We start from the raw sequence: 19462 nt of genomic DNA, 5'->3' as shown, positions 1-19462 counted from the left end.
TACCATTCAGAAATGAATTTTCTGAGGAGACACACGTGCTGTCAAAGCAAGAGACTTTATTGGGAAGGGGCGCCTGGGTGGAGAGTAGCAGGGTAAGAGAGCCCAGGAGCACTGCTCTGCCACATGGCTCACAGTCTCGGGTTCTATGGTAATGGGGTTAGTTTCCCGGTTGTCTCTGGCCAATTATTCTGATTCAGGGGCCTTCCTGGTGGCACACACATCACTCAGCCAAGGTGGATTCCAGCGAGGAGGATTCTGAGAGGTTGGTAGGACATAATGGACTGGAGTCTCCTCTATCCTTTTGACCTTTCCCTACTTCTTCCAGTTAATGGTAGCTCTTCAGTTCCGTGTACCTTACCAGGATTTCCTGTTGTAAGATAACTCATGCAAGTGGTTACTGTTGGGCCTGGCCAGGACGGGAGGTTTCAGGCAGTGGTTCCCCCAGCAGTAAGATTGTGGTCACCAATTTTGTGTGGAAGTGATATGTGTTACTTCTGGGCCAAAACTCACACTGCTGATGTGAGGCTCCACAATTCTTTCTCTCTACAAAGATGACTGAGAGAGGTGGCTTTGCCAAGCTGAGTCCAGGGGTGAGGACAGTAAGGAGCAGAACTCCTAGGCAGCCCACGATAGACGTGCACAAGGAGCGGAAAATGAACCTTTGTTGTTTTAAACCACTGAGATTTGGGGGAATTATTTGTTACGATAAATGTTCAAGGTTAGTCTTGATTGATATAGTCTCCATAGAGTATAAGTGGGATGCATAGGGAAAGCCCCATGGGTATTGAAGATCCTTCTTTTTCTCAAAGTTTAAGTTTTCTATAGATAAATGTCAAGGCTGCTTTGAGGGGAATTGTTACCTATCATTGGGAATACTGAAATATAGACTAGGCAACCTCTTGACTGGGCAGTGCTGTAGAAATTAAAGATAGCTGTGTGATATAATAAGAAATAGATATTTGGTCTTCGGTGTTTCTGGCACAGAGCTCCTGAAACCTTTGGAATTTCCTAAGTGCTGAGAGCAACAAAGTTGTCTTTTGTTACGTCAATGAGGTGACTTTAGGAAAACATCTAAGGATGGAGGCTGGTTGCTAGTGGAGCCAACCAAATAATTAGAGGGTTGGAACTTTCATTCCCACCTCTCTGGGGAGGTCAGAGTGGCTGGAGGTTGAATCATTCACCAAAGGCAAATGATTTAATCACTCAGCTTATGTTAAAAAACCTCCATAAAAACCCAAAAGGAGGGGGTTTGGATTGCTTCTGAGTTGGTGAACATGTGAAGGTTTGAGGAGAGTGGCATGCTCAGAGACCACGAAAGATTTGGACCCTTTCCCTATGCTTTGTCTTATGGATCTCTTCCATCTGGCTGTTCCTGAGTTTTTATATATATGTAATATATATATGTAGTAAATAAAATATGTAGAAAGTAAAATGGTAATCTAGTAAGTAAAATGTTTCTCTGAGTTCTGTGAGCCTGCCTTGTGTGAATGAATTAAGCCCAAAGCAACATCTGGTTGGTCAGAAGCAAGGAAGGCAACTTAGATTTGCTACTGGCGTCTGAATGTGTGTGTGTGTGTGTGTGTGTGTGTGTGTGTGTAGTCTTGTAGGACTGAGCCCTTAATCTGTGGAATCTATCTTTGGATAGATAGTGTCAGAATTGAGCTACATTTGTACAATACTCAGGTGGTGTCTGATAATTGCTTGGTGGTACGGGGAACCTCCTGTCCCTCCACATTGGACTTGGTACTATAGGTGACTCTTGAACAACATGGGTTTGAACTGCATGGGTCCACTTATGGGTGGATTTTTTTTTTTCAGTAAACACACATCCTTAGATTCAATGAAATGTGAATCAAAATTTCTATCCATGATTGGTTGAATCTGCAGATGTGAAACATGTGGATAAGGAGGGCTGACGATATTATGCAATTTTACATAAGGGACTTGAGCATCCGTGGATTTTGGTGTCTGCGGGGGCTCCTGGAACCAATCCCCTGAGGATACTGAGAAACGACTATAGAATCTTAGATTGGAACAGAGAGGTTGGAGGTCCATTTCAGTTTAAAAGTATTCAGAGTTGCAGCTCCTGAGGGTAACCGTTGCACCTCACATTTGTGTAGCTGGTATGATTTATGAAGTGTTTCCCCTAGTGTTAACTTACTTGCTCTCCTGTGGATAGGAAAAGGTTTATTCCTGCCATGGAGACTTCCCAGGTGCTAAGAAAATTTTGTTTAGAGGAGCAAGCTAATTTTTTACCTGAGTCCCATAGCTATTCTGATAGATGGGTAGTGATATCTTATTATGGTTTTCATTTTCATTTTCCTAATGGCTAGTGATATTAAATATCATTTCATGTACTTATTTGTGATTTGTATATCCTCTTCAATGAAGCATCTCTTCATACCTCTTGTCCATTTTCTAATCAGACTATTTTCTTACTGTTGAGTTTGAGTTCTTTTTATATTATAGACATTACTTATTTGTAGTTTGTAATATTTTCTCCCAGTCTGTAGCTTGACTTCTCATACTCTTAAAAGAATCCTTCACATAGCAAATGATTTTAGTTTTGATAATGTATAGTTTATCTATTTTTTTTTTTTATGGTTTATCTCTTTCCTGGTTTATTGCAATAGGCCCACTGTTCTCTCTGATTCTGACCTTGCCTCCCAATAATCTATTCTTAACAAAGCAATTTGAGTGATCTTTTAAAATGTAATTTTTCACTTAAAACTCTGCAAGCTTCCCATGTCACTCAGAGTGAAAGCCAAAGTTTTAACAGTCGCCTATAAGGCCCTATATCATTTGGTCCCTCATTATCTCTCTGATCTCACCTCTCTCCCTCACTCAGCTCTGGCCACATGGCTTTCTTCCTGGTATTCAAACAGGCCAAGCAACCCCTGACCCAGCCTTCAGCCTCTTTTTGCCTAAAAACTGTAACCTTGGCTCTAAGTTCCCTTATTGCCCTCAGGTCCTACCGAGATGACACCCTTCTAGGGAAGCCTTCCATGATCTCCCATTCAATATAAAATTCCCCTATTTCCTATAGTTCCAAATACAGTTTCTTACTTTATTTTTCTTCATGATACTTGCAAATATCTAACATACTAGATATTTTACTTATTTAAAAAAATTGTCTATATTTTCCTCTAGAATTAAGCTCCTTGAGAGAAAATCTTTTTATCTGTTTTGTTCTTAAACGTTCAAGAACAGAATCTAGAGAGCCTGGCACCTCGTAGGGGCTAAATAACTATTTACAGAGTGAAGAATGAATGAAGAAATGAAGAAATGACCAAAGTATGTCCCAACCTAGCAGGGGCTTGCTGTGATAAACCACATTGGCTCTAGCTTGGAGAACTTGAGCTGATGTACTTGGAATCATCTTTCCATTTCTGAAGAGAAGTTCATTTATTTCAGAAATTCAGTGTCCAAGAAAGATGCCTTAAGAATCACCCTCCTTGGAATGATGGGATTGGAACATCTAATGAAAGTTCAGCTCCTGAGGAAGTGATGCTCATCAGTGGTCATTACTGCTCTTTGTTGAAAGGTTGGTGAGGAGCATTATGCTTCCTCATCTTTATGGAGGGGGGGACCAAGCTGACAGTACCTGAGCTTGCTGATCAATCTTAACTTGATTAAAAACAGGACAACCTTTTGTACTTCCTGTTGCAATGCAATAGGAAGGTACACAGCATCGCTTATAAAATAATCTTGTAGTAACATGAAATTGAATCTAAATCTAATTGATTCTCTAGCTCTAACTACTTGTTTACAGGGAAATACAGGTGATAGGGAACATCTCAAATGACATCACAGGAATACAATCAACAGACTCCTGTGGAAAACTCTACAGGATAAATTTTACTTAGTTTCTTCAATAAATCAGTGCCAAAAAGGGAGGGAGAACTGGTGTAGACTAAAAGACACACTGGCCAATTGCAATGTGTGGACCTTGGTTAGATCTTGATTTCAATGGACCGTGTATAAAAAAGACATTTTAACACAGTTGGAGGAAATTGAGTATGGATTGGCTATTGTGATAAGAAGAAATGATTAAATTTGTTGGGTGAGGTAATGATGTTGTTGTTATGTTAGAAACAAGTTCTTAGTTGGCGATAAATACTATTGCATTTAAGGGGAAATGACATAGTATCTGAGATTTGCATTAAAGTACAGCACTTCTTCCATCCTCCCCAAAGTCCTAAACCAAAATAAATGAACAAAAAGCTAAAAGTGTGCGAGTGAGTGAGTGTGTGTGTGTGTGTGTGCGTGTGTGAGCGAAGCAGAACAAGAATGGCAGACTATTGATAATTGTTGAAACTGGCGATGGGTAGATGGTGCTGCATTCCTATTATATCATTCTCTTTACTTTCTGTATGTTTAAAAATTTCTGCCACAAACAAACAAACAACCCTCCTTGCGCCTTCTTTTCTAGGGATTCTCCAAGAAACAGGAAGATTTAATCTCATCAGCAAACCCTCACAAGGTTGCAGTTGTCTGCTCTTCACTCTCCCACTGCCTGAAACTTTAAGTCATTCTGCAGTGCCCTTTCAAATTGGGACCCACCTCAGTTCGTGGGGTATTTCTAATGAAAGCAGTGACTTCTGGGAGTCCACCGCATCCCTGCGTACCAGTATTCCCACTGGATCATAGCCACTACCTCGAAATGAGGTGTCTCTAATTCTAGAGTGGAATCAGGAGGCTCCAGATGGATTGCCACTTATAACTGGTATAAATTATAGCCCACAAGCAGAGGTGTGCAAGAAATAGTATGAAATTTTTTTTTATAACTCCACTTAATTTGTCTTTTAAGCCTTGATCCCGCTGGTGTCCTGTTTGGATTTCCACCCATCCCTATTTGGAAGTCATACAGGACCCAGGTTTTGAGGGAGGGGGTAGAAGCATGATCATTATTGATTGGAGCACACGGTTGTAGTGTAGATGTCCGTCAGCTCGGGTGCCGTGCCTCCTTTAGGTTTGGTGGCCCCTGTGCCATGTGTGGGACAGGTTGCCATGATTCTGCTTGTATGCACACTATAGCCATTCTCCTTTTAGAGTTTTTGCCCCATCTACCCCTCCAGCCACACTTGAGAGGCCTTTTCTCCTCCAGGATCCACAGACATCTCTCTCTGACTTAATTAGCACCTTTCAACACTCCAGTAGGGAAACAAGACAGTACCTAATTTCAAAAACCTGCTTCTGTTATGTTTCTGCTCAAGTATCTTCTCTTTTCCATGGAGTTTGGGATTTTAGAAATAAAAGCTGAGATTATCAGCATGCTATTTCTGCTACACCCAGCCATGCTCTTCCACTGGCCAGTGAACATAGGGTCTGCTACCCACTTAAATACAGAAGGGAAAGGGTGAAATAAGGGAAGAAAAGAAAAAAAAAATAAACAGGAACAGATTAACATCTCAAAATATCCTGCCACATTTGAAAGATGTGAGAGTTGAATTCATGGGAGAGGTTCTACTGGGAGAAAGGAATTGTTCTTGAAAATGAGATCTGTGTGTTGCAGAGACTGTGTTGGATCTAGGTCCATAGAATGCTCTGATGTCATCACTGAGGTCAGAGAATCCTGCTGTGGGCCTTGTGACCTTTGAACCTTAACAGCCCTGTGCTGTGGTGAGCACTGGGCAGTGCTGCTGGTTCACCAAGTGGTCCAGGTTCTTCAACCATTTAGGAGACTTGACTATTTTTATTTGTATCGAATCATTTCAACGGATTTCCTGAGAGCCAAGAAGGGCCATCCTGCAGGGAAGAGGAGGAGCTGGACGTGAGGCATCTTATAAGGGAGTCTTCTAGTTGGTACAATGAAGCGGCGACGAAAGAGGAAACATCTGGAAAATGAAGAGTCCCAGGAAGCTGCTGAGAAAGGAGGAGGTATGTGGGGGGTGAATTGTCTGGGGCACATGGGTTTCTGCCACCCTGAGCCTTCTCTAGGAAGCGGGGCCTGAGAACGTGTCACCTGTGAAGCAGGGAGCGAGAGACCTTGTCTCAGTGATGCTGCTGTACCCATCCAGAGGGTCCCTGTGGTGTGAGATGGCACAGAAAGGCCAGATGCCCCTGGCAGACAGGAGGGCAGCCCTGCTGGTCTGACGACTCTCTCCTGGGGCTGCTGGGCCCAGAGCTTTGTCAGACTCGCAGCAGGCTGCATCCTGCTTGCACAGACCTAGAGGTGCAGCTTTTCTCAGTCCCCGAGTTCTCTCTTACTCTCTTTGATCTTTCCCTGGGGTCATGAGGTGGGGGAAGTGAAGGATGCTGAGAGAGACCCATGAGTTGCTTGGCCCCTTTTACCAAAGTGTAAAGAGAAGCCCCATGAGTTGAAGGCCTTGTTGAAAAATGTCTTGAAAAGTGGAATGTAGTTCAAAAGGAGGTTGTTTGCCTAGGGATGGCATCATATTGAAAGCAAGAAAGTTTTATTCCTTCAACAGGAAGAATTTCCCAAAGGAGATCAAGGGAAGGCAAGGGCCTTTCAGAGACCGAGACCACAGGGGTGGGGGTGAGAAAAGTCATCAGAGTCCTGCAGGGAGCTCTGAGAGCCACTGGCCACATGATGCCTGCGGGCGTTAACTGTAGGCGAGTAGCTTGTCCTGAGAGAGGGGGTTGTCACTTGAAGAAGTGGGGCAGAGTGGAGCCCACCCCAGAGTTCCAGATGGAGGCCTCTGCCCCAAATTAGAGCCCAGCAACACCTACTAGGCCCAGGGCCCTGCAGACTGTAGGATGGGCCCTGGGAATGGAGGTCTAGACAGCAGGCAGATTTTCAGGCAGCGGCTGGGACAGGATGGGGAAGGCAATGACTGCCCCTGCCCCCTACACTTCAGAATATTTCTGTGTGTGTGTGTATGTGTGTGTGTGTGTGTGTGTGTGGTGCTGGAAGAAGCATTGGGGAGAATGGGGCTAGAGTGCTGCATGGTAAAGTTCTTGTCACCCTGCCTGGACCTGGGTAACACTCAGTGTATGTTAGAGTGTGTACAGAATTCTTGTTAGTGGTATTTCATGAGATAGTCACTCATACACCCATACAAATTCTGATACAGCAAAAATATCACACACCCCTACACTTAAGTTCTTTATTAAACCACACACAGCACATATAGGTATATACATGTCTCACTCCTGTACTGCGTTCTCATACAACCTGCCTGGATCACAATCCTCTCATCCAACACCAAATTCTGGAGATTAGATACACACATACACACACACACACACACACACACACACACACACACACACACTATATGTATATCTCCTCAACTCTCACACAAACACAGATACCTTAGAGGTATCTCTAAATACCTCTGTATGAACCAGCCACATGTCATACACACCACACTTATAACACATTGTTTAGTAATGCCAGACTCACTTTGTACAAACCACAGTAAACCACAAACTCACCAACCCCTATCAGGGCTGCCAGATAAAATACAGGATATCCAGTTAAATTTCAATTCCAAATAAACAACAAATAATTTTTCAGTATGAGTATGTCCCAAATATTGTACAGGCTATACTTACACTAAAAATAAGTAAGACCAAATACTGCGTGAGAATACTGACACTAAAAAATTATTCTTGGTTTATCTGAAATTGAAATTTAACTGGGGGTCCTGTATTTTTGTTTGCTAAATCTGGCAACCCTTATATACTTACCACCAGCTGATGTATTATATACTTACTGTATTTCTGTTTAGTGTCTGTCTTCCCCTACTGGAATGTTTAGCATTACCAGAGACTAGAATAATGGAACAGTGCCAGATACCTAGTAGTAGCTGCTTACTGACTCTTGTTGAATGCATAAATGAACACCCACCAGAAATACAAGCCACACCAGGTAATGAGGAAAAGTTACATGTCCCATATTGCTGACTTACGAACAGATACCATGTACACAAAAGCCACAGACACAGATATACACATGTGCCCTGTGCTTACCACGCCGACCCCACACTTATCACAGACCTAACTGAGACACACCACTTACACTTCACAAACACAGTCACCACCCAGGCCTACATTCCCAACAAGACCCTGACAGAATAATTATTGATTTGAACTAAATACTGGAGTATCCACTGGGAACCACATCATAAACAGTGTGTATTCACTGCACCTGACATGTGTCAGACACTCAGTAACTATTTGTGGACAGATGACTGATAAACAAACATGCTCAACCTACCCTGAGCCTTTCATTCCTCCCTCAGGAATCTCAAAGTCACAAGAGGATCCCCCTCAGCTTGGATCCACTGCAGTGGCCCGAGGCTGCAGCCCAGGGGCAGGGGAGGTCTCCTCTGCCTCCGAATACTTCTCCTGTGCTTCTTCTCCGCGCAAGCTCATCCACGGCGGTAAGAGTGCGCGGCTCCTTGGGTGCAGGGGGCCTTGGCTGTGGGGCAGGAGGCGCTGAGATCCCAGCGAGGCTGAGAGGAAACCCAGGGTCATCAGAGGTGGTCAGGGCTCTGTGGAGGAGCTGGGGTAGGATGGCAGAGCGGTTAGGAGGGCATGGAGTCCTCCTAAGAGCTCGGTGTGGGGGCATGTAAGTCCTGGTACCACCACAGTGGGGAAGCTGAGGAGCAGGGGCTGGAAAGGCCTGGGCTTGAGCCGGAGGGCAGAGGGACCAGATCAAGCATCTTCAGAGGAACATGTAGGGTTCGTCTTTGCTTTTGCTTCCAGAGAAGGACAGAGTCCTTCAGCACAGGCCTCCAGGCTGACCGCAGGATCACCCAGCTCAGGTCCGCACACCTCACGCACGCATCCACTTGCCATGCACAGCTATCCTCAGTGCACACACAAAACCCCAAGCATGTGATCCACAATGCTCTTCTCCTGCACCACAGCCCCACTTCACAAGTAACACACCAGCGATGTTCCCAAACTCACATGTCTTGTAGTACACCCATCCACCAATATCCCTCACGTACCACAGCCTCACCACCATACACCACACCTCTATATACAGACACCACTCCAGTATCCCTCCACACACAGATGAAAGCCCACAGGTGACACCGTATACACCACCGCATCCTATGGCCAACAGACACCAAGCTCATGACACAGCTACGTCATACAGACATCCCTCTCTCGTCTACCACCACTGCTCCCTCAGCGTCCAGCATGGCCCACACGTGTTCTTATGTTTCTAATTTCCTTTCCCAGGAATCCAGAGATTACATCAAGATAGTCCCCAGCCTAGACTACCCCTAGCCCAGGCTCAGGAACAAGGGGAGACTGCTCTCCCATCACAACGTGTCTCCTTCTCATCCCCTTCGTCCTATAAGACCTGTGTGTCCTCCCTGTATACAAACAAAGAGGAAAGAGGCATGAAAATATACTACACGCAGGTACAAATGAAAAAGGGTGTAGCTGTCTCCTGGGAGACAGAGAAACCCTCGGAGTCGCTAGAAACACAACTGAGGATGGAAGAAGTGCCCCTTGCTGAGGACGTGCGGGTAGGTACTCCCCCCTCTGATGTGTCCACCAGAAACCTCCTGTCTGACAGCGAGCCCGGCGGGGAGGAGAAGGAGCACGAGGAACGGGCAGAGCCAGACAGCCCACCAGGGTCCCCTGCCGTCGAGGAGAGACCCAGGGCCAAGACACCGGACTGGCTGGTGACCATGGAGACCGGCTTCAGGTGCATGGCCTGCTGCCGGGTCTTCCCCACCTTGGAGATCCTCCAGGAGCACGTGCAGTACGGCATCCGGGAGGGCTTCAGCTGCCACGTCTTTCATCTCACCATGGCCCAGCTGGCGGGCAACGTGGGGTTCGAGAGCACTCCCGAGGAAGAGGTGGAGGAGGAGGAGGAAGAGGAGGAGGAGGAGGAGGGGGAGGAGGAGAAGGCAGTGAAGCGAGAAGAGCAGGAGAATGAGGAGGAGCAGTCCACGGGAGAGGACCTCAGCCCGAGGAGACCCTGGAGCCAGTGTCCCGGCTGTGTGTTTCCGTCTCCGAAGGACCGGAAGTGAGCAGGGGCTGGGGCTGCGGAGGGAGCTGTACCTTCTCCAAGCCCGTCCTGTCTCTCCACCCCGGGCTCATGCTTCCATAAGGCAGAGCGGGAGGCGTATCACCTCAGGGGACAACGGAAGGGGGATGGGAATAACCCGGCCCCTTGCTTCTGGCCCCGGCATTTCATAAAGTCATGACTGTAAGTGGGAATTTATCCCGAACTTTTCAGCTCCCACAGGAAGTTCTCTTTAGCGAAGAAGTGTGTTTCTTTCTTTTGGTTTCCACACAGCAACTGAGATTCATGGGCCAGAGGATGCGGGAAGATGGCGTGGCCTTCTCTTGGAAGAGGTAAGGCCTGAGGCTGGCTGGGTCTTCTGAGGCTTCGGCACGAGGATGCAGAGGGATCTAAGGGAAGGGGCGGCAGAGACGCGCTGGGTTACCTGATGGCTCTGCAGCTGCATGGCCTTGGGGCACACCCAACACATCCGAGGAACTGGCCTCTGGTGACGTAAACAAGAACGTGGAGCGTTTTGACTGGGAGTTTTCTCGGGGTCTCCATGATTGACTTCATCTCTAAGAGGACATACTGCCAACAGCTCTTCTCCGCAGAGAGAGCCAGGAGTGGTCTGAAGAGAGGACAGGGGGCCTGGCAGGACCAGAAGTTTGAGGTCTGAGAGCCTTTGGCCTGAGCTGGGATCACACGCTGACCACTGTACCCAGCCACCGGGGACAAAGGGGAATGTGAGAGGGAGTCACGTGGAAATGAGGTTCCTTCGAGATTTGGAAATGTTCCAAAACCTTCGTTGTGTGGTCGTTGATCTGAAGCCAACGTCACTGTGGTATGTCTGTGGCTCTGAGCGTTAAGGCAAAGGTGAAGGGTAACTCTGACCAGCAGAGCTCATAGTGCTTCTTGTCTCTTCCTGTTCTGCCTCATTTGTTTTATCCCTTCCAGGGAGAAGAAAGGACCCTGGGGATAGTAGCAGACAGAATGCTGGTGTCTGAAGGAGGATGAAGGGACCAGCACTCAGTCTAACATCATATGACAATATAAACATCATATACAATAAAGGGTGTTTTCCGAACCTTTCCTGGATATTTTATTTAATTACATTTATCAATGTGTCTATCTATCTATCAGTCATCTACATGTGTATCTCTTGTGGTTTGTGAACAAGGTTTCACATAAGCACCAAAGACATCCACCAGCCTTTTCAAGACTGAGCAGTACCCAAGCTCCTGGGATTGATGAGGCTTCTGTGTGACTAGTTTTTCAAGGCTGGATACCACATTTCACATGAGAACATGATAGACTACACTGAATTCAGATAAAGTAACTGGAAAGTGGCAGGTGCTGTGGGAACTGTGTCCAGTGGGTCATGATTGAAAGTGCTGTGACCGATAACTTCAGAAGCTGGAGGGTAGTGTGTGTATCCATTCAGGTCTGGCTTGGAAGAGGGACTGTCATGGTTTCACGAGGAAACACTAGGACAGATGAGAAATTTCTCATTCTTGTAGTTGTTCATGGAACACTTTCCTCCTGAGATGGTGAGACTTTGTCACAGTGCTCAGTAAGGGGCCATCTGACCTCAACCAGGAATTCAGAGATGAGATCACTGTATTAGCAGTTTGAGCCAATGAGCTCTGATATTTACAGTTCTGACATATTGGACTTTCTAAATAAATTATTTTTTTTTTAATTTATTTTTATTTTATTGGCTGTGTTGGGTCTTTTTTGCTGTGCGCGGGCTTTCTTTAGTTGTAGTGAGGGGGGCTACTCTTCATTGTGGTGTGCGGGCTCCTCATTGCCATGGCTTCTCTTGTTGCTCTAGGCACATGGGCTTCAGTAGTTGCAGCACATGGGCTCAACAGTTGTGGTGCATGGGCTTAGTTGCTCCACGGCATGTGGGATCTTCCTGGAGCAGGGATTGAACCCGTGTCCCCTGCATTGGCAGGTGGATTCTTAACCACTGCGCCACCTAGGAAGCCCCATCTAAATAAATTCTTATTCTAGCCTCTCAAGATTTTGACCCCATCACCTCTGAAAGTCTTCCTCTCATCACTGCTACCACCCACGGGAACCAAAGTCTTCTGGGAGGCACTGAAGACTCATTTTGATGCATGAGGTTGTCCATAGTCTTTAAGGTAAGGGGGGAATAATGTGTCTTCCTCATCTGAGTAGGAGGCCAAAATCGGGTTTTGGTAGGACTGATGGAATTAGAAGGAAATAATTTGAAGTTCAGAGATTTTTGTCACTTTAAGCAGAAAAAGGTCTAATTTCAAATTCCCATGGATTTTTTTTTTCAGGGTGTGTAAGGAGACTTCCATGAGGCTTCATTGAATCAACAGTGGTTCCAGGGATCTGGCTTTGTCATTATTATTTGGATAATAATAATAATAAGCCAGCTTCCCAACCTAAGTGTCCATTGACAGAGGAATGGATAAAGAAGATGTGGTACATATATACAATGGAATATTACTCAGCTGTAAAAAGAAATGAAATAATGCCACTTGTAGCAATGTGGATGGACCTAGAGATTATCACACTAAGTCTAGTAAGTCAGAGAAAGACAAATATGTGATATCCCTTATGTGTGTAATCTAAAATATGATACAAATGAACTTATTTACAAAACAGAAACAGACTCACAGACATAGAAAACAAACTTATGGTTACCAAAGGGGAGAGGTGATGGGGTATGGATAAATTAGGAGTTTGGGATTAGCAGATAAAAACTACTATATATAAAATAGATAACCAACAAGGTCCTACTGTATAGCCCAGGGAACTATATTCAATATCCTATGAAAACCTATAATAAAAAGGAATATGAAAAACATACATATATACACATTTATATATAACTGAATCACTTTGCTGTATACCATAAACTAACACAACATTATAAATCAACTATACTCCAATAAAAAAACTGGCTTCGTGTTTCCCAGCCTCTCCATCTGGGAGAGGATCTCTGGTCTGCAGAGCCACATCCCTTGCCTCAAGATGCCTAGTGTCTCCTGTAACTGTCATTCTAAAGAATTCAGAATTTGAGGCTTATCCCACCCTTCCATACTCATGCCACCACCTGGGAGATTCCACTCACACTCTGACAGCCTCTTCATACTCTATAATCTTCACTTTTGTTCCTTTTCACCTGCTGTTGAGCCCAACCAAGAATTATCCCTTTCGCCCTCTTTCCCCAGATCTATATCATTGCCTCTCCTTTCCTTGGGATATTTTTTGACTTCTCTGTTCCACTGACTGCTTCAAACACCTAGGGTTTATTCCACATAACTTGGTAGGATGTTGGTTATTAAGTGAGGGGTCTCACTGCTGTTCCTACTGCGATAGAGACTTCCCTGTAAGCATGGACTGGGGGTAACATGAGGGCCTGCAGGCAGGATTCACAGTGTTGCAGGAAGCAGTTATCACTGTGCTTACCTATTCCCAAAAATCTGCATTGGCTGTGAAGTGGGGAATTGAGGCCTGTGGCTTGAATGCTTTTCTGACCAAGGCAAGTGCACACATGGATCACACCAGATCTTTTCTGTGGAGCTGCTGACAAAACAAGTTTTGAGTAAGACTCAATCCCTGCTCAGAGCAAGGTAGCCTCCATGCAATTTGAAGTCATATTTGAGCTTATCTTTTAAACTGTTGGTTAAGATTCTAGTAAAGTAGATATAACTAAACTCCCCTGAAATCCAGTTAAATGAACTAGAACAAAAAATGAAAATAGCTGGCAGTTTCTCACAAATAGGGAATGACCATAACCCTTACTGCACAGACTGTGTGTGTGGCCCTCCTGACTTATTCTCACTCACTCTCTGAATTTCCTGAGGTCCGAGATGGGAAGTGATGGATGGAGGCAATGACCACATCTCCAGATACTGATTCTCTTCCTGGGCACATCATCCTCATGCACAGTTTCCCATCCCTGGATACAGTGATCTCTCTCCCTCTATCCTCCCTCCTTCTCTGTCCTTCCTCCCGGTGCCAGGAATACTTTTTACAATTGAGATGAGATTTTTTGTTCACGGAATTCTCACCTTTTCTACTATGGCTTCTGTTTTTAACATTCCAAAGCTGAGAATTTTCTTTTTTATTCTCTCATTTCTGCTGAGTCTTTACCCTCTTAATGCAGTAAACTCAGAGTCCCTTGCTGACTGGATGGGAAATTAAAATACATCAGTTAATTTTTCATAGTATTATACAATTACATATTTTTAAAATTTAGGAATAATATTAGGAATGTTCTCTTTATAAAAACCTCAGTTATTTTAAAGAGTTCAGTGTATAAAAGTACAATAAAAGTTCCCCTTCATAATACCCCAACCCCACTCCCAAGATTACTTCCTCCTGCAGAGATTACTGATCATTAGCTGTCTGATTTCAAGACTTTTGGTCCATGAATTTACATATGTAGGTGTTTTATATATGATTTATAGCTTTATAGAATTTTTGATGTATAAATTGTATCATTCCATATCTATTCTAAAATTAATTGTTTAATTGGAAATCCTTTAATGTCTTTAAAATAGGGATTTAGTATGAATCGTTGCTATAGGGCTATCCCATTTTTTTAGGCAAATGTAATTTATTCACTTTTAGTGACAAATCATAATATAATTAAGTATTCCCTTACTGATGGACATTTTGAGAAAGATGCTCTTTTTGTCCTGCGATTGTCTTGTGACTTTACCTGTTAACCAGATTGCATTTCTTTTAAGTGTTTTTGATTTATAAATTGTACCATACATATCTATTCTAAAATTAACATTTTGATTAGAGATTTTTTTAATGTCTTTAACATAGAGATTTAATATGAATATTTTAAATGGTTTCCAATTTCCTTATGGGTTACTGACATTTTAAACTCTACACTTCAATTTTCCCTAATACTTGTACTTTTGTCATGGCTATTTCTCTACTTAAGGGTAAGTAACTACTACATATGATTGATTTCTTTTTTTTTTTTATCTTTATTGGAGTATAATAGGTTTATACTGTTGTGCCAGTTTCCACTGTACAACAAAGCGAATCAGCTGTATTTATACACATATCCCCATATCCCCTCCTTCTTGAGCCTCCCTCCCGAGCATGCCTCCCACACTCCCAGCCCCAGCCCTCTAGGTCTTCAGCAATTATTGGGTTGATCTCACTGTGTTAGGCAGTTGCTTCCCACTAGCTATCTGTTTTACATTTGGTAGTATATAAATGTCAATAGTACTCTTTTACTTTGTTCCAGCTTCTCCTTCCCTACCTCCCCATGTCCTCAAGTCTGTTCTCTACCTCTGTGTCTTTATTCTTCCTCTACCACTGAGTTCATCAATACCATTTTTAAAAAAATTCCATATATATGTGTTAGCATGTGGTATTTGTTCTTTTTCTGACTTACTTCACTCTGTATGACAGACTCTAGGTCCATCCACCTCACTACAAATAACTCCATTTCATTCCTTTCTATTGCTGAGTAATATTCCATTGTATATATGTGCCACATCTCTTTTATCCATTCATCTGTCGATGGGCATTTAGGTTCCACGTCCTGGCTATTGTAAATAGTGCTGCAGTGAACATTGGAGTACGTGCATCTTTTTGAATTATGGTTTTCTCCGGGTGTATGCCCAGGGGTGGGATTGCTAGGTCATATGGTAGTTCTATTTTTTGTTTTTTAAGGAACCTCCATACTGTTTTCCATAGTGGCTGTATCAATTTACATTCCCATCAACAGTGCAGGAGAGTTCCGTTTTCTTCACAGCCTCTCCAGCATTTATTGTTCCTAGATTTTTTGATGATGGCCAATCTGACCAGTGTGAGGTGATACCTCACTGTAGTTTTGACCTGCATTTCTCTAATGATTAGTGGTGTTGAGCATCTTTTCATGTGTTTGTTGGCCATCCGTATGTCTTCTTTGGAGAAATGTCTGTTTAGATCTTCGGCCCATTTCTGGATTGTGTTGTTTGTTTTTTTGATATTGAGCTGTGTGAGCTGTTATATATATTATATATTTTGGAGATTAATCTTTTGTCAGTTGCTTCATTGGCAAATATTTTCTCCTACTCTGAGGGTTGTCTTTTCATCAAATTTATGGTTTCCTTTGCTGTGCAAAAACTTTTAAATTTCATTAGATCCCATTTGTTTATTTTTCTTTTTATGTCCTTTACTCTAAGAGGTGGATCAAGAAAGATCTTGCTGTCATTTATGTCATAGAATGTTCTGCCTATGTTTTCTTCTAAGAGTTTTATAGTGTTAGGCCTCACATTTAGGTCTTTGATCCATTTTGAGTTTATTTTTGTGTATGGTGTTAGGGAATGTTCTAAATTCATTCTTTTACAAGTAGCTATCCAGTTTTCCTAGTACCACTTATTGAAGAGGCTGTCTTTTCTCCATTGTATATTCCTGCCTCCTTTGTCGAAGATAAGGTGACCATATGTATGTGGGTTTATTTCTGGGCTTTCTATCCTGTTCCATTGATCTATGTTTCTGTTTTTGTGCCAGTACCATACTGACTTCATGACTGTAACTTTGTAGTATCGTCTGAAGTCAGAGGTACTGAATTTGATAGTGTCATGAATTAGTGAAATATGCTAGTCTTTGAGTCGGGACATTGGGCCCTTGACCAAGTAACTTAACCTGTCTGGGCTTCAGCTTCTGTATGTGTGATCAAGAGGCTTGGACTAGGTGACTTTCAAGTGATATGTTTCTTTGATTCACTCTCACTTATTGATCTGCTAGTTGAGAAGAGGGTCTATTCTCATGAAGTAAGAACAGTCTTTAATCCTTGAGCTGGGCAGATTTTAATTGGTCATATGCAGTTTGTTAGTTATATTTACTTTTATATATGCTTAGCACTAATTATTTTATATAGCTCTTGTGACTATTTTTAATATCTTTTTTTTTTCTTATTTTCTCTTACAGTTTCTAATTTGTTATTGCCACTGTAGAGGAGCATGACTGATTTTTAAAATTTGTTGATCTTGTATCTGTCTGCCTGTTGAACTGTCTTATTAGTTCCTACTAGTTTATCTGTGGATTCTTTTGGGTTTCCTAGATAAATGAGGATATTAAATGTAAATAATGTGTTCTTTGGATAAAGCTTATTTTCTCGCATCTATATATATACAAGCAATATGTTGAATTGATTTAAATATTTACATAACTGTTATCATAATCTAACATCCTTTATTTTCCTTTGATCAATATTATGTTTTCAAGATTTATCCATGTCAGTCCACATAGATCTTGGTTTTTACTGTTTGATATTATTCTATCATATGTGTTTAGCATCATTTATTTTCCATTCAAGCATCATTGGACAATTGGATTGTTTCCCTCCCTTCTCTAGAAGAAACAGCATTTCCTAGAATATCCCTGAAGACATCTGGCAGTCAAGAAGGGCCAGGCTGCCTAAAGGATTCCTACTCGCATTTAGCCACCTTCCAACAGGGCATCTCCAGCCAGCAATCTGAGGCACAAATGAAATGAAAACTCCCCCAAATGGGGAGATCTTAGGAGCTTCCCAGAAGGTGGAGGTTAATGACAGACACCCTGCTGGGATTCCAGGGGATTCTGGGCTGGACTGAACTACCTCCTCCATCCCTTAAGAGAAATGTCGAGGAAAGGAGACTTCAAAAACTATGAGTAGGCAGAGGGAGAGATGTTGGGGGCTGAAGCTATTATTGAGGTCTTCGAGTGGGCAGTGAGGGTGCAGAACCTCTAAAGAGCCTGGCTCTGCCTTCTGAGAACTTCTCCCCTAAGGATACTTGAAATTAAGGTAGTACTAGGCATGTAAAGCTGACTTGGTCCACACTGTCACAGAAAGCTGCTGCCTTATCAGAATCTCTTCTTGTTTATACACTCTTGTGTCTGTTACTTGGTTATTGCCTTTGGTACTCCACTGATGTGAACCATAGTGGCTAGGGGATGGAGGACCCTAGCGACCTGTCTTGCTCTGAGGCATTAGTCTACAGCTTGAGGGTGAGGGAGGAGGCCAAATGAAGCTCAAGAAGGAAAGATGGAGTTTGAAGAGAAGACCTGAGTTGAGGAGGTTTCTCAAGTCTTGATGAATGAAATCTAGCTCCAGTGCCTCAAGGATTTCCTGAAGTCCTTCTTGTTCTCAAGGCTGACCATGGGGCTGGGTGCACTCAATGAAGGAAACGTATACACTTAGTATTGCATTGCTTGCTCACGCTTACCCTCCTCTGATACACACGCTGCAAGACTGATCTTCCCCTGAAACAACTTTCTACCTGCTATTGTCATCTCACAAACGTTTACTGTCCCTTCCTAGTATCCACCTAGAATGCCATTGCAGCAAATTCATAATTTGATAATCATGCTTCTTACCATATTCTCAGCCACTTCTGATAAATTTTATCCATTTTATTCCATACTCTTCACACATCAATAATCTTCCTTAACTTCCTAGCTGCAGGTTAACCCACTAGGAACTGTTTCTTTTTCTTTTTCTTCTTTAGCAAGTCCTTTCTATCTTTTACAGTCCTTTTCTTGTCTCTCTACCATCCTGCCTTCCTGAACTTTTTTTTTTTTCTAAGTAACCTTTCAATCTCATTGCCTAATTTCCTCATAAACATTTAAAGTTTATTCCTCACAAATTAGACAAGGGTTTATGAATGTCTGGGCATAATGAACTCAGAATAACTTGGTACCCCCAAGGTACCTGTCTTGTTGGGGAGTCACAGGTAAAGTGCTGGCTTCTGGAGACACATGCTTGCATGGAGGCAGGCCGAGCGGTCTCAGGGTGCTTGCTCTGCACTTGTGTGTGTTTCTTCCTAGTCAGTTTCCTTGTCCAGCCACCTCCAACCTCCCTCCATGCAGCCCAAGGAATCCTTTTCATCGCAAGGGTGGGATATTTGTCTCATTTCCCATCAAATCCTTTCCTCAAAGTTTGGTTGTAAGTTTTTCCCATTCCAAAGACTCATTTTCTCTCACTTCATTTCTGTTCTGTCATCTCCTCTGTCCAGAATGGCTTGCTGACTCGAATTGGTATAGATGCAAAGATGGAAAGAAATTGGCCAGCAATTCTGAAATAGCAATACAGACATATCAGGAAAATTTGAAAACATTTATCCTGACACATTAAAAAAATTACACTCACAGTGTATTAAAAGTCTCAGTGTAAAAACACAAATGATATAGAAATTGAATTACACTTAATTTTTTCTTTGCCCCTTTCCTGATTTATTCCAATCTCCGAAGTTAACATGATTAACTATTTGTTATGTAAACTTTCATTTTCTATACAAACATACTTTTGTTTTTTTCACTAAGAGTGTGAACTAGGTCCCTTTCAACATGCCGTGATTCTATGATTCATTCTCTTCCACTGAGTCATCCACTGATGAAGAAGTCTTTTTCATGGAGAAATATTTCTAGTAGCTAATAGTCAATATCTGTGGATTGCTTACTCTGTGCCTTCTAACTACTTTATATATAATTTTTACAACATATACATGGACTAGTTGCAATTATAACCCCCCTGTGACAGATAAGTGC

General features: G+C 43.0%; 1 protein-coding gene across 1 annotated transcript; it reads left to right on the top strand.

Moving 5' to 3' along the window:
* The first annotated feature begins 5777 nt into the window (after positions 1 to 5777).
* FAM170A (family with sequence similarity 170 member A) lies at positions 5778 to 10355 on the top strand. Its single transcript, XM_057700887.1, has 4 exons — positions 5778 to 5880; positions 8211 to 8351; positions 9163 to 9961; positions 10235 to 10355. The coding sequence occupies exons 1-4, from the start codon at positions 5811 to 5813 to the stop codon at positions 10239 to 10241; spliced, it is 1017 nt and encodes a 338-aa protein (XP_057556870.1). The 5' UTR covers positions 5778 to 5810; the 3' UTR covers positions 10242 to 10355.
* The last annotated feature ends 9107 nt before the right edge of the window (positions 10356 to 19462 follow it).

The sequence above is a fragment of the Hippopotamus amphibius genome, chromosome 1 (assembly GCF_030028045.1).
Source record: "Hippopotamus amphibius kiboko isolate mHipAmp2 chromosome 1, mHipAmp2.hap2, whole genome shotgun sequence".
In the NCBI taxonomy this organism is placed as follows: domain Eukaryota; kingdom Metazoa; phylum Chordata; class Mammalia; order Artiodactyla; family Hippopotamidae; genus Hippopotamus; species Hippopotamus amphibius.
This window is presented reverse-complemented; position numbering and strand designations above follow the sequence as displayed.